The sequence below is a fragment of the Psittacula echo genome (genome assembly GCF_963264785.1).
Source record: "Psittacula echo genome assembly, chromosome: 1".
Lineage (NCBI taxonomy): Eukaryota > Metazoa > Chordata > Aves > Psittaciformes > Psittacidae > Psittacula > Psittacula echo.
In genome coordinates, this window is record NC_137735.1 from 128,797,142 (window position 1) to 128,818,869 (window position 21,728).

The window sequence follows — 21,728 nt, forward strand, 5'->3', positions numbered from 1 at the left end:
AATATTCTCAGAGTACTGATTGGGCTGTGTACAGCCACATTTCACCTGTTAACTCAGTGACACAGAAGGTATTCAGGAAGTGGTGTTATCGATATTTTGATTACTCATTTTTATGCAAGGCAAGGTAAATTATTAAGTTTACCTCTTCTTCTGGCTCATTTACTTCACTTTCATTTCCAGATTGTTCCTCTGTCTCTGCTCCACCTTCTTCCTCCTCTTCATCCTCTTCCAGATTCTCTCCTTCTGTAATGGAGTCTTTGGAATCTTTGTCATTCACAATTCCTGAAATTTCAAAAAAGAGAAAGAATTAGAACATTAGAACTCACATAACCGCTCAAGTTGTATGTGGAAGGTCACCTTGAAAGTTCATTTTCACTGAACACTAAAACTTCCAATGGGTCATAATATTCAACTCCCGAATATAATATTTTCTATATAGTTACCTTACCCGTAAAGAGTAATAGTTTTCCTGCCAGAAAAGGAGGAAAACATTATATAAAATATTTAAAATCTCCCACAGAACAGCAATCAAGAAGCTGCTCTGTGTGAACTGCTTCAAGAATAGCCTCAAACTAAACATGCAACCTGACACATGCACTGAAATAGGAGCACTAAACTACAGACGCTCTACAAAATCAGCAGAACCCAAAAGATATCAATCCCCTGCAGTCTAAGTTCCAGTACTTCATACTGCTGCTAAATGACAGTTTTGAAACCACTTTACAAACCCAGTAGCTATTGAGGATTTCAGTTCTGTATTAACATACACTTTCTCCTCCATATCCCAGAGGTTTCAAAGCATTCTTCTTACCTTTGCTATTTTTAAACACTGTGCACTTCAAAATATGTGCTGTTCCATAATCATGCAAGATTCTTTTGAATCATTATATTCTCACCAGTACAAAATCACCAGAGCAGCACAGGAACCAAAAGTCAGCCCCCAGTGCAAGATCTGCAGGCAATAAACTACTGTTCTGCCTAGAATTACACTTCTGATTGACAAAGAGCAAAGCACATCATGGTCTCTAGCACAGTAACTTCTCAGTGTTACTGTCCATGGGTGAAGGAACTGTAGGGACAAACTGATCAAGAACTGTGGGTTTACTAGAGCTTTGGTGAAGTATTAAACACTCATTTCCTTCAAATATGCTTGTACCTATCATCATAACCTTCAAAGATCAGAAAGGTAGATGAGGATCCTCCCAAGACCACCTTCAAACAGTTCCAATAGGAGGACTAGGAACTGTTAAACTGATGTTTAACAGCAAGCCAGTAATATCAGTATCAAGAAGAGCAACACACCTGGGGGTAGATGGACATGACACAACCCCCTACAGTAAAGGCTGTACTGTTGATGGCCTTTGCTTATGCCAAAACACACACAGTAAGATGTTCTCCAACACACTCTCACATTTAGTGACCACGTATCTCCCCCTTAACTATACCAAATCCAACTGCTATAGTGGTGGTAAAGTTCTTATGATTTGTAGGAAGTGCTGAGTATCTTTCAGAAGGATATTACTTCATGTAACTGGCTGTTACTTCTTCATTATCATTTTGAGATCATAAAAGCTAGTCATTTACATCACACCGTAAGGAAACTTTAATCTGCATTTCAGTTACTACAAAGGTAATTTTAAGGCATGTCATTAAATGAAGAGCATATTAATAAAATAAATTCCTTCTAAAATAGAAGTTGCTACATTTTACCTGGCAATGACATGTCCTCATCATCCTACTAGATTAAAGGATTATACTTAAAAGTTGAACTTGTGTAACTAGCTTAAGGGCTATTAAGGCACAAAGTGTAAAATTTACACATAAAAACTTTTCATGAACAAGCTTATCTTCAATAAAGAAGAAATAAGCACAGTAGTATCTAATAATTGGTAAGAACTGATATGTACAAAAGGTTTAAAGGTTAGGATGATAGTACTTTTAGATACATGCTAACCAGTATCTTGTCAACTGAGCTGTGCTGCAAGACTTTTTTTCTCCTGAAATTAACTGATTTGTAACACAGCAAGATCTATATTTTTATATATATATATATATATATATATCTATCTTACTGTAATCTTAGCAGGAACTACAAGCCAGCACTCAACCTAGCTGACATACATTTTGAGAAGAAAAAACCCACTTTAATAATCCAACCAGAGCTCTAATTCATAAAAAGTAAATTATCCTCTGGGCTCCACTGAAAGGTAAAGCCCATTCAAAATTATTCCAAAGGAAGTGTAAGGCTTAAAGTATCTGACAGTGTTTTAAAAGCAAAACATGTTCCACCTTTTACTTTAGTCTTATAATAATGCTTACTTAGACAGAGCACCTTTAGTCAACAAGAACTGGGGAAGGAACAGAGTTGCAAGCAACTAATCTACCAAAATGACCAAGCTGCTTCCACCAGTGCTTACCAACCAACAGGCTGCAGTAATCAGGTGTGCAGATACTCCTTGCTTTTCATACTACAGCATGTTTCCTAAATTATTCTGATGAAATTTAGTTTTCTTCCTCATCATTTGCACCTTACTAATCCATAAACACATATATGCATACATTTCTCTTCAAATACCACTGTATTACAGGTGTACTATATATACATTATATACTACTATATTAATAGTATTCATATTGACTTCTTTTTGAACACTCAATCACTTTAGAGTTATGGTTCTATATGATCTCTATGGGGATCAGAAAAATGCAAAGAAGTTGGAAAACTGTTATGAGAATACAAAGATCATACGACAACAACAGTCATCATAATACAAAAGAACTTTAATACAGGAATTGTCAAAAATACCTCACTTCCTTTTCACATTTTCTTACCTAATTTTATTAAGAATTCTCGTTCCAAATCCTGCACCTGTCTGACAGCTTCTTCCAGAGAATTGCAGAGCTTTATCTTTGGTCTCAGCAGTTCCAGTGTATCACTGATCATATAGTCTATGTCTATAGGAAACGGGTGGTCTTTTGTCCAAGCATCCAGACTTTTTTTCCACCAAACATACCGCTAGAATAAAAAATATTCAAATAAATTACATCCACACTGTCATTTATAAACTATTTAACTTAGGAAGTTTGCAATGCCTGGCCATGTTTGTACAACAGGAAATGCAAAAGACTTTACATCACTATTTTCCTATTTCATACAACTGTTACGTATTTTGATATCACTAAATACTGTTTGATTCACTGGGTATCATAAACGAAGAATATGCTCCTTTTATCATAGCAACTGTTAAAAGAATGAAGACTAAGCAAAAGAAAATAGCACTGAAAAGTGCCTTCTAAGTGTAGACCCTTTCTGTGAGAGATGAGCACTTCATCAGCCAGCTTTCAATTCAATTTTCAAGAAAATTAATTCTCCCCAAGGCACTTGCTTTTGCAGTAATGGCACAGAACTTAATGTCATGTTCATACAGTTCAGGAGTCCCAGCTCCATTCCTGCTAAGCTGCTTTCTAAGTAGTCAGTGCCAAGGTATTCTGTTGCATGGAGCTCCTCCCTCCCAACTAGAAGACTTGTTACTTACCTTTGCTGGAACTCAGAAGGTTTCAGCCCATTCTTCCCATTGCTGAGACCCCATGAAGGGGGGAACCTAAACCCTTCAGTGAATCAACTGCTACCTCAGTGCTCTACAAGTTTGTTGGAACAACAGCATCTACATATAACTGAATATATACATCACTTTAAAAGAAAACTATCAGACAGACAGGATTCTGAAAATTATAGTGCTAGAGAAGAATGAGAGAAATACATAACATTATATTAGCTTCTTTAAGAAATCTACAGATCTATATAAAATTTAGTTTCGAATACCTGAAAATATACAAGGAAGCAATCAAGTTTTCGTTTGCTGGATCCTCTGTCAAAATACTGCCCACAGGTATCGAGGATAGTACACACTAGTCTGATTCTGAAAAGGTGCTCTGGAGGGTCCAGTGGACTAGGACTACCATCAGGGTTCACACCAAATGATGTGAAAGAATACAGAGTTCGAAATATTACAGCTGATTCCACCATTCGATAGTTATAAAGCTCTCCCAAGAACTTGGCACTGCTGATCCGCCGCTGGTTAAACTTTGGCTGGTTCACCTTTATCAAAAAAGGAACAAAAAATTCACTTTATCATGCAGACACAAGAGAATCTTTGTAAAAGGTTCTTGTTTGGTAAAGAAAAAAGCAGTATAGAAAATTTGATAGAATTCATTATAATAGAAGTTGGTTATTTATGGCTACATACTTCACACTAAAAGTAGGTATGAAAGCAGAGCAACTTGTAGACATTATAAAGTTCAAATACATTTAGCATAAACTCTTAAACCTGCAATGATTTTTCATTGTCCAGAGAATTCTTGTAACATCTACCAAAATATGGACTAGTCTCTAATGTTAAATGAAGTAGCATGAATCTGACCACACTGAAGAATAAATTTTGTGCCCTTACTATGACAAGAGAGGGCAAAACAATCTATTGGGGTTTTGGAGGGTGGGTTTTTTAATTTAAAATAACCTACATGAAGTAAAAAACTGAGGTAGAAAAATCAGATAAAAATCCGAAATCCAAGGACTCCCTTCTTTAAGCAAGGTTGTTTTACTCTTTTCCTTTCAACATAAGTACAGCTTATTGAAAGCGTTGGTTGGTTACCTCCATTCCTAGTCGAATATCCTCTAGCACTCCATCCACCACATGGATTCCAACATCTTCCTGATAAAGGACCAACCCTGCTAAGAGGTTGGCTACACAGTGAATACTATTATATTTCACATTCCAGATGTTGATCATGCAGCATATAACATAGTCTTTTACTTCTGTGTCCTGCCAAGGCAACTTGCGCATCTGTCTCAGGACCTAAACCAAGTTTTAAGACAAGCTTAACAATGCAGCAAGCAAAACATTAAAACACTCACTGTCATTCCCAGTCTCTCACTGTTGGGATGAAATCCCTTTAAGCACCTACAAACAACCTCATTCTCTTTGTCAAGCATCCTCCAGATCTGCAGTAGCTACAGAAAACTTTATATGTGAAACCCAACTGCTGTCTTCTAGCTACTAATCAAACTGTCCAAATCTATTCCATAATTGCTTTGCTCTTACAGGATTTAACTATAGTCTTGTCTCTTACTATGAGCACAAGATACTTAGCACAAAACTCTAATTTCATTCTCTTTATTCAGCACTAAATGCTCTGGCAAATACAGATCCATGACTGGAGCTTCTATGCATTACAATAAAAGAAATGAAACTATCTTGACTATCAGGGATATAAAAATGATCCCTCTTCCTTGTAATTAAAACTGATAACCTTCCTCAAACCCTTCAGCAGTTAGTACTACATCATTTCCAGTAAAATCTGCATTAAAGATTTCAAAAGGATTTACCTTCTCTGTGGTGACCTTGGAGAGGTCCTTGTAAAGGAGCTTACGAATATATTCTTGCAAAGGAGGACGTTTTTTCTTCACAGTTTTTTCAGCTGGAGGAGGGTTACAGTAGTAATAGGCATTTTCTACCATTGTAACATAGCGCGCATCAAGATGCATTGCTTGTTTCTTTCTCATCATTTGCTCCTGGAAATAAATATAAATGATCATTTTAAAATAAAGATGTCATACTACATTTTCAAGCCAAAGGTTTTTACAGTTACATCTGGGATAAAGGAAACACGAAAGGTTGGACAAAAGGAAGTTAAAAACTTCAGTAGAGAGAAGAAAGGACAAAGCATATGGTTTGCTGTTTCCAAGGTAATTTTTCTTTACAATCCCTGTTTTTATAATGCTTCACCTGTGGTGAAAAAGCTTCCAGAAAAGTATTTGAAGTTTAACTTGAAATCCAAATGTTACTGTTTAGATAAATGGTTAATGAGATTATGTTCAAACCAGGATTTTATTTAACTGAAATAACTGAAATCCTTATGTCTTGACACAAGCACAGTGAATCATCACAAGAGTGGCAATCTACTCTTTACATCAGCATGCAACTCAGAGAGTTCATGGCTTTGTTTCAACATGAATTTTCAGTGTTTAAGGCAATGGCATTTCCCTTATTACATGGTTTATTGTTGCTGTTTACCCAAGCAGAACAGACTGCAGGAAAACCAGCATTTCAGGAAAAACATCAGACAAGTAAAAGGTTACTACATCAACATTAATTACTGTGCTTCATTGTCAGGATTGTCCTAGCTTCCCTCACAGAATACAATCTTTCCTCCATACTTCATTTTTGCATACATACTTTCTTATATTGTGGGGTTTAAAATTGTCTTGTATCTAAAAATTCTGTACAACTAAAGTAGCAGTTCTAAGAGGCTGATTCTTACAGCAGAAGATGGGGATGAGCTTAACTCCATTATAAAAGAATTTTTTATATGCATTTGTGTTTATTTATACAATTCTGTAAGTCGCGTTAAAATTTTATGTACATCATATGATTGCATATATTCTAAATCACTCTAAGGTAGTTGAACAGCAAAAGAAACTGCACGGTTTGAGACTTTATTTAATAGAGGTTGGCTACACAGTAAATTAAAGCATCAAACAGATGAGCAAAACTAACACAGAAGTACTGTTTTATCACTGCACATCAATGTTGGGATATACATCCATGCAGTGCAGTAAACTCATGTAAAGAGTCTAAACCTTCTTTGATCACTGGTAAAGCAGCACAATTTTTCATGCTGGTGGACTTCCCACTCAACTTGAATAATTTGAAGTTTCTTTTACAAGGCAGTGGTTCAGTTCAACTGAAACGTAAACGTACTCAAACAGCTCCTGAACCTCAAATTTCAGCTGTTAATTCAATAAGGAAGAGTAGTTTTGTGTAGCACAGTAACTCAACAAATAACGTCATTTTCCTCCTAGATGGCATGAATCTATTGCCAGGAAGGTCTCAATCTGACATCAATCCTAAGGCACTTCATCTTAACCTTTTCCATGACACAAATGGCCTCCCCCTTGATTCCTTAACTGAGACTGTTCCTTTCCAAATGGCAAACTTCTGTCAAGGAGTAGCGAGCTTACCTACAGGTGCTTAACAGATGCACAGCACTTAACAATTGAGTACATAAATTGTTTGATGGGGGGGGGGGGGGGGAAATAAACCCCAGCACTTACAGTAGACAGTACCAAAAGCTATGTCATATATGTTAATATTGCCTTCAAGTTTTAGACCTTTTCTAGATGCATCAGGAGAAAAATACATCTTTGCTACCTTAGCGACATTTACCATGCTTTACTATAAACTAAGAAAATTAAGTGGAGCAAAGTAAAGCATAACAGAATATGGCAAAAGGGCTCGCAAATAAAATTTACCCACTCCTGAAACTACATAATTTGTATATTTGCCTGTTAAAAGAAGCTGCATGTTATGCTGTAAATAATGGGTTATAATTACGTTTCTTCCCAGAAGAGACAACATGCACCACCCCAAGACTCAAAATCACTGTCATTTATAATTTTTTGAGCAATCCCAAGTATGTTTCCTAACTCTAAGTAGATGGCACTGGTATTAATCGTAACCTCCACTAAAAATCACCAAAATTTTAAACAACTGTGTGTATTTCAACCTTTTTCACTTAAGGCATCGAGTCAGATGGAGAAGCAGGAAACAGAAACCATAAGCAATATACTGCCTAGAATAACAAGAACCTTGACACATTTCAGAAGGAAAAAAAAAGGCAAGATTTGCAGTCTAAAGCACTTTAACCTTTAACAATTTTGGGTCTTCATTTTACTAGGCTGAAATGAAGATTCACAAAGTTAAAGCGTTACATTTGAAGATTAGGTTTCTGATTTTTCCTTTGATAAAAAGAGATTACAAACAACATTGAAATGTCCAAGTTAAAGGGTTTGTTGATTTAGTTTGTTTTTAATTGGCGAGTAACAAAATCTCTCTTTCTGCAAAGCAGCACCAAAAAAAAAAAAAATAAAGTCAGTCATGCTGAAATGCTTTTCTGAATTGGGCTTTTTGACATTTCAGTTATCAGACTGCAATAAGCTACTGAAACTATTCAGCCCCTTCTCCTCTTTACTACCCTGCTACTTGTCCCAGCAGCTCAAAAATCACAATTTTAAGTTTCTTGGAAGCACACTACTGTTACAGTGAATTAACACAGTCTCATTCTAACCACAATGACTCTGCCACAGACTTTGTCTGTACAATGTTCTCCCACAGTTTCAACTCCATCTATAAAAGGAGTCACCCTGAGAAATGAGCCACCATGGAGCTGAAGTACTGTATGTTTATAAATACAAATGATCTTGCCCTAAAAAGACAATTTCACACAACTGTGTAAGTTAAATGATTAAAAATGCATCAGAAGGCTCTTAAAAGAAGATTTGCAGGTTTGGTATTAACAAGATCACAACAGCATGATATAAGAATTCGATATTTTAACATTCATTAGGGACTGTAGTGACAATACAAGGGGTAATGGGTTAAAACCTAAACAGGAGAAGTTTAGATTGGATATATGGAAGAAGTTCTTTACTGTAAGGGTGGTGAGGCACTGGAATGAGTTGCCCAGGGAAGTTGAGAATGCTCCATCCCTGGCGGTGTTCAAGGCCAGGTTGGACAGAGCCTTGGGTGACATGGTTTAGTGTGAGGTGTCCCTGCCCATGGCAGGGGGGTTGGAACTTCATGATCTTAAGGTCCTTTCCAACCCTAACTATTCTATGATTACGTTACAGAAACGAAGATCAAGATTATGCTGTTCTTCCTTCCAAAGCACCAATTCACATAACCCATTTATCAACAGACCAATCCTAAAGTCAAGAGAATTTTACAGTAACATTTTAAATTACATGAAGGACACCAAGTGCCAAAAGCTTGTCAGGAAAAATGATTAACAAACAGCATCATGCTGATGAAAAAATTGTTAAATCATTGCAAAACATGCCAGCAGTTCTACAAAACCAGAATGTGCTCATTAAATGTTTCTTTCCTGCTAAGTTTGAAGCACTCTTACAGCACTGCTTTACTACTTAATTTTCCCTTAGTTACTTTAAAAATAAAATCTTAGCTTTCTTTCACACCAGAAAAAGCAGTATTGTCTCTAATAGGAGACAAACAGCCTGCTTGGCATCTTATTACATACTATATCATCAGCATGTATTAAGACAAATAATTATTTGGAAGATCAACAGGCCTTAATCCTATCCCTAAGAATCATTAGTAAAATCAGTTTTACATTTACTTAGATTTGTACTACAAGACCCTAATTAGCTTGCTTTGGGAGCAATCTTTTCTACAATTCACACTAACTGGTACCATAAGACTATGATCCAACTGGTATAAGACAATTTAAGTCAAAATTAATTGCTACAGTTTTTGTAGGGCAACATTAGAAGATGTAGCTATTAAGACATCTGTAGAATATAAATCTATGTAGCCAATTTTACATCTTAATCAACAGATATTCCACACTTATGTGCCATCTCTCTTCTCCTGGTTCCTCAATGCATAAGAAAAAAACTACTTATACAAAACCATGTGAAGTTTTATGAGTTACTGAAACAGTGTTTGTGGTTTCTCTTGCACTTCACAGTTAAATCATGTTTAGTGCTCATCCAGCAGGTTTCAGAAATACAGCAATCAGTGGTTCTGTAGTGCATAGAACCAAAAGCAGTACAAAAGGCAGCTTTGATAAAGGTACTTCATTTTTCCTGACTTCCAAAAAGTTTTAACAACTACCAAAAACACGGCAGCAATAGGTAAAGTGTCTTTTAAAGATATTGGAACAGTGTTTTAGGGGAAAAATACTTGGTTACGGAAAGGAACATATTTAACAATAAAACCCATCAGCTGGCAAACCTTTAGAAAATTGAGACATTCAAACCTTTCATGACACAAAGTACACTGCAACAAAAAACATGAGCCAAGAGCCTGCCGTTAATTTGCCCACCTCTTGTGACTAAACCACCATGATAAATGTTACGACATTCAAAGAGATTCAGAAAGAAACAGCATTTTGAGAGGAAGAAATTGTACAACAACGTAACCAAACGTGCAACAACTGCTTCTCCATTAACTAGAGCATGTGAAGAAAGACTACAGATTCAAGAGAAAGGCCTGTCAAGAGTAAGCCTGTGCTCTCGTAAGAAAGCAGATAAATACAGCAGAGACAGCGATATTTCACAGCTTAAGAACTCTGTTTTTAGGAACAGATTCTAAACATTTAAATTGCTCCCTTCCAGAAGGGCAAACGCACAGACTACTTTCTTTACTGCAGATGCATACCTCTATTCTGCCTGCAGTATGCAAATTTGAAGGGAACATTAAAACATCTAGTCAGGCTCCAAATATAATAACATGGTCTATTAGTTGGTCTGTATCTGCTTAAGCTGCTTTTAATCTAATGCCATTTCCTACTGCTAGTATCCATCTTTGAAGGATTTCTTCAACCATATTGGACTCAGTCTCTTGCCTTGGACACAAGAGTTATAGGATAGTCTCAAGCCAGTAAACATCTTATTCAGGGCTCATACACTAAAAAAGACCCAAAGATAACCCTTGTTATTTTTGAGTCTAGACTTACAGATACCACTTCTACTCTTACCTTAATTACCGAGCTCTACTTCTAAAAGCTATTTCTACAGTGTCTTCATAAATTTCTCCTTCAAATTTGGAACCCCAGATCATTACATAGGCCACAGAAACCACTTCTTTCACAACTGTCTTCACCTTGAGTTGAAATATCTTATCTCCAGCTCCATTCACTACCACTTTTCCCCTCAAAGAGCATTTCAGGCATGTTCAGGTACAGCTATTAAGATTCTTTCAACTTCATCCTCTGGTTTTGCTCTATCTCCAAATTATTTGTAGTTCAAAAGCAAAGTCTTCTGCTTCAGAAATATAATTCTTTATATTTTCTTTTAAGTCATGAACAGATTTATAGGTCAACTGCAGCTCTCCAGAATACTTTCAAATAGCTATTCTCACAGCAGGTGCAATCTCAGAGCTGAGACAATCCTGGACAGGCTGTAAATAACAAGATGATACAAGTCCACAGGATTACAAAAAGCCTGATAGCACCAAAGCAGCCTAGGACTTGAACATAGGTTAACACCAGTCTGTCATTCCACAATGAGGAGGTGAGATTTCAGGATAACAGATTCATTGTCCTCCCATATTTGTCTCTGTATCAAGAACTTTATCCTCTCCGAGCATTCAAGATAAAGCCTAATGCAAGTTTTCACTTACTGTGCTTGAATGTTGTAACTGACAATTGAGCTGTTAATCACAATCATCATTATGGTGAGACCACATCACAAAGCCAGAAAATCAAAGTAATCATTGGTTTAATTTGGTGCATGACACCCCACCCCATAAGACAACAGGCTTTCTCTTACCAGAAGAACACTGGTTCTTAAGTGAGATTCTGGTGATCTGAAGAGGAATCTTCCACAGGTTTCCAGCAGAGTACAAGCCATTTCAATATGGTGATGAGAAAAATCTGACAGAAGCATCTGGTATATATTTATATAAAAATACAGCATGTTAAACATCTTTTTCAACTGCAGAAAACAGTAGGTTACATCTACCAGACAGTACACTACTGTGGTGTTCCATATTCTTTAAGAAAAAAAGATGCAAATTGATTTCATTGGTCAGATGTTAACAAAACCAAACATATTTCTCATTAAAAAAAGTATTATAAGAACAGTCTAGAACCCAAACTAAGGCTACAGAAACCTGAAAAACAGGATGCTTCCTAAGCCTAGCATGAAGAGACTACAATATTGAAACAAACTCTTATAATCATCCCTATACCCCTTCCAACTCTGTCACATCTGCTATAAAATTCCTGTTGCTAGACTGGAAAACCACCAAATAATACCACACAAGGACACAATAACCTCAACGCACATCTAAATTTAATTGCATTAAGTTAAGCAGCAGCTGAAAATTAACAAAGCTTTGCACTTTTCAATATTTTACAGATGGGAGAAAAAAGGAAGATAATCAGATAATCTTTTTAAGAATTCAGCTTTGATACCTGAGTCAACAAATACAAACTATTCCCACAGGAAGTGATCTTAACCCCTGTTAAGTCTTCAGCCACCTTTATAAAACATGCTTTTATCTTTTAAACCCCATTTTTAATCTGGCGCTTGACCTCAAAGACAAATTTGAACATTTATCAGCATGCAAACTGAGATGATATGCCTAAAGATTAATGCTTTCCAAAGGTTTGGTTTGCTCTTCAATGAACAAAAGCACCTGCTAAAATGGAATATAAGCCTCTCCTTGCATCACTGAAAAGCTTTCCACTCCTAATACCTTCCTCTTACTGTTATGTTCTCTGTAGAAACATTAATTGTAATCAACATAATGATATCTTTGCAATGCATAGCAGATGAGTAAGTAGCAATGTTTCTACAATCACGACACCAACCTTTAAGCAGTGGAGAGTATCATTTTTGGAGAACATCTTAAACTTGGTAAGCTCACCAATGAATCTCACAGTTTTGTTCTTTGTTTCAATGTTGATCTGGTCCTTTTTTCTTACCTAAAAAAAGAATGCATTTAAACATAGGCTCTTAAAAATACCCACCTCTTAGAATTTACTTCAACACAAACGTGTGTAATAGCTTAGGAATTAAGCAATGTTTGGTATTTGTTTAGTTCCTTATGCTCTACCATTTAGCTATCACTAGGTTTCCTAAAAGTCTCTCTACAACCTTGTTTCTTCAGAAGCTTTCCAATTTCTTTTCCCATCCCTCCACTCCCCCCACCAAAACCACCCACCACACATAAACCTGGCCAACCCTCTTTACCCCAATGAAGTAGTAGTTATGTATTCTAGTTTCTATATTTTTAGAATCATTAAGTAGTCTCTAAATGAATAGGACCACCTAGTGCCTAAGGAAATATTAAACACTGACAGCTTTTCAAGTCCTGTTTAATAATGTGCAGACTACCCCTTACCCCTCTTTTCTTTTTTTTTTTCTTTTAAAATTACTGATATTCAGTATAATTTTATTACCAATGTACAAATCTATGTCTAAACATAACCGGCAAAATGCAAACCTGTATTTCTCCCCAAAAGAAATAGCTTTTCCTGAGTACAAACAGTTAATTTCAGATAGTTAAACTTAAATAAGTCTGTAACTAAGGGGTATTCACACACATTCTAAACGTCAATATTAGAAAGCAACATCATCACAATGATGATTCCTTCAGTGGTTTCCAAGTTTCACGCAATATTTTTATGCCATATAAAACTTGGAAACCAGTGAAGGAATCATCAACTGTGCACCATAACCAATTTCATTAATAAACCTAGAACAAAACGGAAGAAACACTGAAAACATATTTGTGAGGAAAATTTTGGTTGATGAAAAGAGTAAAAATTAACCGACTTAAGTACTACATTACAATAGCAAGCACTAGATTACAGCAGTAACCTTGTAGTGGGGAAAGTGTTGTTAGAATAGGTCAATTCTCATTTTAAATGCAAGTTATTAATTTACAGAAAACTCTTAATACAGTTGGAGCACAGTTTAATTTTTACAATTTGGTTTAGCTGTTGTACAGCCCATTTTAATATATATATATACACACACACAAATACGTATGGTAAATTGTAAAACAATTTTGTTTTAAAATGTACAAATGCAGTATTTGAGAACAAATCCACTTGGATGATAGAAAAATGTTCACTGAATTTCAAAACTAGCACCTACATAATATCAAACATTATTTATTCCCTGAAGGATGACTGTTATCAGATTGGTTAATCTGAATGCAAACCATTGAATCAACAAAACATACATGAAATCTGAAGTCCCCTTTCAGCATGGAACAAAGATCCTCTGCTACATCAGACATACAAGGATGCAATGTGGCAACCAGTCTTGCATAAAACGGTAGCAAATCCAACCTGCAACAGAGGAGATGATAGAACAGCCAAGCAATTCATAGAAAAAAATGTATTTATGTCTGTAAGTATGGTCACAATTTTACTTGTGAAAGTAATGAGTGTGCACATACCAACAGAGCTACTACTACACGCAATTTTATGGGCTCACACTTCCAACTGCAATACCATTTAAAAACAGCAATACAAGAAGGTATGTTACCCCATCCTACTGGAATCCTTCACAGCTCATTTCCTTTCAAAACTACTGCCTCGGGTGAAATGCCAAACACCATCTCAGCTACGGAATTTGACCTTCAAGAAATTACCAGATACAAACAGAATCCTGATGCCTCTCAATAAGCAAAATGAAAAGTTCTTACAGACGACTCCATTTGCTACTGCTTTTATTTCTCTTCTCTGAGTATCAACAGACATAACCAGGAAGGTAAGAACATCTTTATTTTTAAGGCAGTGAACTTCTAAGTGAATGTAGTAGTTATTACATAAACCAAAGCTCAGCAGATGTGTTGCAGCAACCCTTTGCCCCAAACCTCAACTGGTACTCCCACAAAATGTAGTATCTCAAAGTTTTATAGAAAACTTCCCTTATTTTCTTTCCTCCTTGCTTGATCACATGCCTTTATACCCATTTCATAATATCACATTTCCCTTAGGGAATTCTGGAAGGCAATTTGTGTTCTCCTTAGGTTATACTTTGTTTCTTTCCATTAAAGACTATCTCGTTCTAAAAACTGGAAAAAAGCCCTTAAACCTGGTTTGCGGCATCATGTAACAGCACACACAATATAACACAACTGCTTTGCATAAATGTGCAGGTATCACTTTTAAATGCAGAGAAACCAACTGCCTTCTGAGGCCTCATAATAGCATTTGACAAACTGAAGAAGGTATTTTTGGTTTACTTTCAGAACATAAGTAAATGCAGTCAACAGACGAACCAAAACCAAGTTTTAAGTGGAGAAACACATCTTAAATTTGCATGCTACAAGCAAGAAATTGCCTGTAAGGGCAAATGAATCTGGAATTTACACTTTATGAAGGGTTCAGGTTTTCCTTTACAGTTAAAGAAATGAAAAAGAAAAAAGGAAAAGAAGAAATCTAAACACACAGATTTTAGATTTAAATACATCTTGCTCTGGCACAAAGTAAAACCAGAAAATCATCAAGTCAAAACTAAAGCATACACAACTGCCTCCCTTCTCCTTTCTAGAGCTATGCCACTACAGCAGATTTTCAAGATCTGTAATATCCACTCACAGCAAGAGGGCCAATAATGTAGTTAATTTGTGGATCAGAAGAATCAGAATATACTGCCTGAAAGAGGCAGAGGTAAGCAGCCTCCTTGTAATCCCTAAAACTCCTGGTGAAACATTACAGGTATGCCAGTTACCTATTTAACCTTTTTCATTCTCTCTTGTTAAACGATAACTGAAGCAGTATTTACATTTTTCAAGCCTGTTGGAACACACAGTCAAGGGTGACTAGCCATAGCAAATTACTGTGATGTTATTAAGCATTTAGCCATTAACTCTCGGAGAAGGGAAAGTCTTATTACTTCACATACACAAACAAAAGCTGAACTAGAGAAAGGACTTGGGCTGAAAGGAGATTTCTGCATGGCACCTCTTTTAAGACAAGTAGCAGAAAGCTTTATGCTGAACAAGTACCTGCCTTCTGAGAGCTAATAATTTCATCTCTGTAAACTGAACATACCCGGGGGGAAATTAAAGTCTTAGAACACGTTGCTGTTATTCCCTCACAGAACACAAAAGGTTTCTTCATGGGGATGAATGCTAAGATTGGGTGCTTTGAAATAGGTGAAATATAATAAGGAAAAGCCTTGGGTCAATTACTGTGAAATTGGAAATCGGAGATGGAATCCATTCCCTTTCACAGGGGAGACAAAAATTCCTGTTCAAAAGTCGAGAGATTGCAGTATCAGTGGCACCATCTACTGGTACCTGCATTAAGGCCAATCCGCGTTTTCTATTTTCTCCAAAAGCATTTCTTTTTCTTGAGAAGTCGGGCAGAAATTAACTAGGATGACCACAAACCCCATAGTGCTGCTTTCTCTTCCTGCTCTTCTATGTTATGAAGCAAGACCTAACATCAGTAAACTATCACAGTAAAAGAACACTACTTCTGACCGTTGCCATTTTGACCATATGCCTTGGATTGTAATCTAGTCAGTTCTGGACCTCTGGATCACATGGACTGCAGTTCAGTGGAATACTTAAGAGCACATCTTTTAAAACCCAAACCCCAAAACTTTGCTCAATTAAAGTCCTAGCTGCAAACTCGCTAGAACGTATGCATCCAAAATTTTATACCTAGGAGTAAAGGGGGCATCTTGGGACATTTATTAAATGGGATTCTAGCAGAAAGACAGCTTAAAGTATGAGGTAATGGAGCAAGAACTCCTGTCTCACAAGCAAATCCAAATCCAGACAAATGCAGTGTATTCACTGGGCTTGAACAGGTGCAAACTGCCACCAACACTGCTCAGTGAGAAGAGACGGATGTTGTGGAAGTGGCATGCTACCAGATAAGCACTTTTTTCTTTCATTTCTTAGCTGTGGCATGAACTCCTTGATCTCAAGCACATCTCTCAATTTTATCATTGAATGAGACAGGCCACTGAAATACTGATAAGTCAAGTTCAATTGAACAGAAAGGACCTTGCTACTGAGGATTCTCAGGATAGAGAGCTGAAAGGGAGTTTACAATTTCTGAGTTAAAATGCTCAGAACCATTTAAACACTTAAGCAGCAGACAACTTCTGAATTAAGAACAACCAAGGATAAAGCTAAAACCTTCTGTATGATGAACAACAGATCTCTTATTTAGGAAATATGCAACTTCACAGATCACCATAAATGGGGATGGCAAAAAAATGAGAAGCCGCAACAGCTCCTATCTGCTGTTTAGCATTTGTCTAAAATTGTTTAGAAGTTAAGGCCTAAAAAGAGATTTAAAACTGAAAAATTGCAGTATGCAGCTAGACAGATTCATGTGTATCTGTACAGGAAGATAATGCAGTTTGATAGCAAAGAAGTACACACAGAATCATAGAATCATAGAATAGTTAGGGTTGGAAAGGACCTTAAGATCATCTAGTTCCAAACCCCCTGCCACGGGCAGGGACACCCCACACTAAACCATGTCACCAAGGTCTCATCCAACCTGGCCTTAAAGCTGTGAGCAGTATATGTTAAATTACTGTATTGTCACTTTAGTGCAAACTATATAGTCCTGAATTAAAAGGTTAATATTTAGTATTAAACCAACCCTCTAATACAAACCTGAAAGCCACTTGTATACTAGCACTGAAAAGAAATCTTTTCAAAAGGCTTTCTGTTCTGTTGAGTTAGAGGTTCAAATCACAGCTGAAAATGTAAATGTGATCCATTCATAAGTATTCAGCAGAGCAGTGCAATGATGTATTCTAACACTAATCCAGTTAGTTGAGGAAAAAACATTCCCTTTTGTCAAATTACGTTTTCTGTTCCTGTATTTGTCCCGATCAATCCAACTTTAGTGAAAGCAACAAACTCTACAGCAAAACTACATGATAAACTTTGACTTTACAGTGTCTGCATCACTCCTCAAGCACAAAACCAGTTTTGTACTTCCTAGTTAAAATTGTTGTGCCTGCACTATTTCCTAAAACTGTTCTCTCAGGAGAAGAAACAGAACTTACTCTGTTATTGAAATATCTTATTATGGCTGATAACATACTATCTAGACTTCAACAGCATTATCTGATATGCTTGAAGACTAAATGCTTTTGGAAAATATACTGCTTTATCTATATCCTATAAGGACGCTGTCCCTCTGAACCTTTTGCAAAAGAAGCCCCAGAAAACTTCCTAACGAACATAACCACAAAAAGCTTTCTTCTCCCTTGGTATCCTGGAGAGAGACTGCAGAAACTACTGGAATACATAGTAAAAATTAGGATGCAACAAGAAGAATGGAAGGCAAAGGCGTATCATATGGCTCAGTGAAGAGATACACAAAGCAAAACCATAGCGAATGCAGAGTACACAAAGCTTAGAAGCAGTGTTTTATAATTTTCTAAATCAATTTGTAGCATTTTATAGCAACCATTACTACCATGTGCCATATACACACCTGGAGTTTTTCCTACAAGGATTATAAACATGATTTCAAGACAGAAAACAGAACTGCTCCTTTACCAACTGCAGAAAGCAAGCTAATGTAAATATTAGGATAGATTGCCCTTTAAAATCATGTGCATCTATGGGCAATTCAGCTGGTACTTCCACCGCAATTGTTTGTGGCTCAGGACAAGAAGCTCAGTCAACATCCTATTTTTCCTGCTTAGTAGCCCAGATATGGGCACCACTACTGCAGACAAGGGAAGAGGCAGATATATACAACTGAACTTAAGATCTGACAGCTGGAAGCTGGAGTATTTACTAGCCCAGCAGGTCTCAGAGCAGACAGCAGAAAAAGATATTAAAAATAGAATTGCACATGCAATATTAATATTTCTTAATAGTAATAATTAATATTTATAAGAAAAACCATGAGCAATCAGCTGAGCCATTCGCTTCAGTATTAGTTCCAACTATTAGAAAACAGAACTGTCACAAAAGACAGCAGCTCCTTGAGCCAACCACACCATCTATACTAGTCTGAGTTCCTACAGAGTTGTAGATGTCCTAAGCTATGAAAAATGTTCTCAAATTGTGTTTTGACGCATTTCATGATTAACATTTCTGTTTATCAGCCTGCTGGTATTTCCTCTACATCATAAAATTGGACTGAAGAGCACCTTGTTACCTCTAACACAGAAGATACTCAACTCCCTACCTCCTCTGTCAGTAACTCATATTTTGGGCACAATCAGGCCTCTGTCAAAGTCTCCAAAGACTGAGGCTTCAAAACAGTTAATTTTTTAGAGAAAAGAATACATAAAGAGAAAGATTATGTGAACTTCTAGTTGCAAAAGCTAGTAGCAACATAGAGTCAGGTTAATGCATATAGCGAGCAAACCAACCACTGGTTTATATCCAGCAAAGAGAGTAATGTTATTAGCACAGCAGATGCTTATTACAGATGGGATGTACAAATAAGCTAGAATTAAGCTTGAAAACACAGTGCAAGAAGTGATTAAAACTAATGAAAACAAAACACCAGAGCCTGTTTATTCAAAGCAGTTTTCTACACAAGCCTTCAGACAACACAGACACTCAAACTGTATTTCCACACCTCCCCTCCAGTGTTAAAAGGCATGGAATCAAAGCAGCGTGAACTCTTAACAGGAAATCCAAGATGATGATGAAACACTGAAACTAAAAGCAGCATCAAAACAACCTCTCAGGAGAAACAGGGTGAGGTGGATCAAGAAAAGCGACTCCCTCATAATTGCACCTATTTAAATTGCGCCTCTTTAAGGTACAAGTTTACCAAAGAGGAGAAAAATACATTATTCTTCCAAGGAATTTAAACGTTTCATTTTAATATTTGCACTCATTTTTGAAAGCAAGGCTCTTTTTCTGTGTGTAGAGCCCTCACACAAGGAGAGACAAGGAGAAATAGCAAAACTCTACATGGACAGATCTACATGGACAGAAGAGGCCAGGCTCCAGCTTCTATACTCGCTGTCTCTAAACTGGCTGGCCTAGAACCAGCTCTGCTCCAGAAGATACAAGGTACATATTCTAGAAGATACATATAATAGCTATGTAATATATCAGAATTAACATATCACAAGAAATCCTCCTTCCTGAACTACATTCTGCTCTAACTATTCACAGGTTCTTACACAAAATAAGTGCAGGTTCTCCTGAAAAAAAATACATTCTCCTTTGCTATAAGGTAAGTTTTGCTGTTGTTTTCACGGTTAAAAAGTCATGAAAAGATCCACTATAAAACACACAAGTACCAGAAGACAGAAACTAATATTTAAAAAAAGAAATTATTAAAGAAAATTTACACTGCTATGGCAAAATACTGTGGGGAATTGCTTAATCATTAATGCATAAATCACTCCTGAAGTGCACCTCAGAACTGAATGAACGCAACTTGGAATATACACTGGTTTTCAGTAACTTAAACAGTTAAAAATCATATACATATATACGTTAAATAACCAAAGGGTGGATCCATCTTATTCTCCTTCAGTTCTTACCTTTGCCTAGGAACTATGAAAAGTGCTCGTACGAGTTTTCTTCTGTTGGCTTTTGTATTCATATTCATGCAAAAATCCATTGCTGCCTGTAAAGAGGAAAGTCAATGGAACACTTCACCTTTACTGCAGTGTGTTTTTATTTAAAGTAATACAGCATGTTTTCCAAAAGCATCTTTATGGCGTTATTCCTGTTACATGCAGCTGCTTTGTATTTTTTTCTTTTTATAAAGGAAAGTCTTCCTTTTTGTCTAGAACTGACATAGCTGCAAAAGAAGTCCAGTTGATTCTTTGGATCAACACAAGAAAGAAAACAGCTTTAGGCAGATGGGGAGTAATTTGTCAGAGAAGAATAGGAGGAAAATAGGAAAAAGCCAAGTCTACTTCTAAACCAAACTAAGACATAAGAAAACAGGCAGACAAAAAATCAGTATCACATGGTGTCTTGGCAATTACTGATTAAGTGAGGGATAAAAAAGTTTCCTCCAAAGTAACTACTTTAAATATAGTTCAGCTCCTGACAGACTCAAAAGCTTCAAATATTTGCTTCCAATCTATTTGACCTAGCATTATCTTTAGGAGTGGATAAAAATGAAAACTATACCTTGTCTATGAGATCTCTGTTGACACAGTTTGGAAGCTGCTGAAGAAAAGCATCTACTATAAGTTTTAAATGAGATCCAGTACTGGCTTCTTCATCTTCTTGTTCTAACAGAGAAAATAAACAAGCAGCACACATCTTTATGCTATGAAATATTGCAATTTATGATCATATCATCCAAACATTTGCAATGTTTAGCTGTTAAACATTCATTCACAAATTCAAACATATATAGAGATAATATATAAAGATGAATATAAAATATCTTTCTTAATGAAGAAAAAAAAATCCATTTATTGCTTTTACTAACAAAAGTCAAAAGTAAACTTGCCTTCCTATTCATGAAGTTCCCTGCCTCCTACTTTATACTGTCAGGAGCAACAACAAATCTATATTCCTAGAAAATGATGGTAATTTCTTTAGATTGTAGAAGGATGATCACAAGAAATCCCAAACATGAGGGAAAACAAACCAAACCACCTTAATGCAACTGTAGACTCTACATTTTCTGTATGTTTGTCATGCAGGAGAAAGAGGATTTTTGACCAAAAGCATCCATTAAGGCTATTCTTTCATCCAGTATGTTCTTGACATCTTTTCACTTTAGGCTGTAAAAGCTGGAGGCCAACTCAATTCCTTCAGCAGTGCTGAAACCAGAGCCTAGAACCATAAAGCAACACGGATGGACGGCTGATCATGCAGCAGCTGCAAGACAAGTGGCAACTTGTTTTTCAAGCAGGTGCTTCTGTGGAATTCGCAACACAGGAAGCAGCAACAGTGACCTGTGTCTACTGATTGAGTCCCTAAAACTACTCAAATAGAAGACTGTAGGACAACTCTTATCACTGGAATTCAGCTTTTCTGACATTTGCTCTGAAGACCTCACCAGAGCAATCTCCCTACAGTTATCCTCTAATTGCAAAATTTGTGGTATGCTTACAAAACTCTTCCAGATTTTAGTAAGTCCTAGAAAAGAGTTTAGTTTCCTCCATAGCACAACACAAGCCAAAACAACGAGCTGCAACACAAATACTTGGGAAAAAAATCTTCCTTGGCCAAAGCAACACAGACTAACGCTGCTTCCTG

At 36.5% G+C, this 21,728-nt stretch overlaps 1 protein-coding gene across 5 annotated transcripts in view; it reads right to left on the bottom strand.

Annotated features, from left to right (window-relative positions):
- Window positions 1–21,728, bottom strand: part of UPF2 (UPF2 regulator of nonsense mediated mRNA decay) — a gene marked incomplete at its 3' end in the record, with an annotated part of 59,744 nt that overhangs the window by 18,536 nt on the left and 19,480 nt on the right. For all 5 annotated transcript variants that reach the window (XM_080614975.1, XM_080614974.1, XM_080614972.1 and 2 more), the window contains exons 7-16: window positions 20,646–20,749; window positions 20,045–20,130; window positions 13,776–13,884; window positions 12,397–12,510; window positions 11,351–11,467; window positions 5,387–5,572; window positions 4,653–4,856; window positions 3,824–4,099; window positions 2,833–3,016; window positions 143–282 (exon numbers count right to left, since the gene is read on the bottom strand). In XM_080614975.1, coding sequence (XP_080471101.1) covers window positions 143–282; window positions 2,833–3,016; window positions 3,824–4,099; window positions 4,653–4,856; window positions 5,387–5,572; window positions 11,351–11,467; window positions 12,397–12,510; window positions 13,776–13,884; window positions 20,045–20,130; window positions 20,646–20,749 — 1,520 coding nt within the window. The remainder of the gene's footprint in view (window positions 1–142; window positions 283–2,832; window positions 3,017–3,823; window positions 4,100–4,652; window positions 4,857–5,386; window positions 5,573–11,350; window positions 11,468–12,396; window positions 12,511–13,775; window positions 13,885–20,044; window positions 20,131–20,645; window positions 20,750–21,728) is intronic.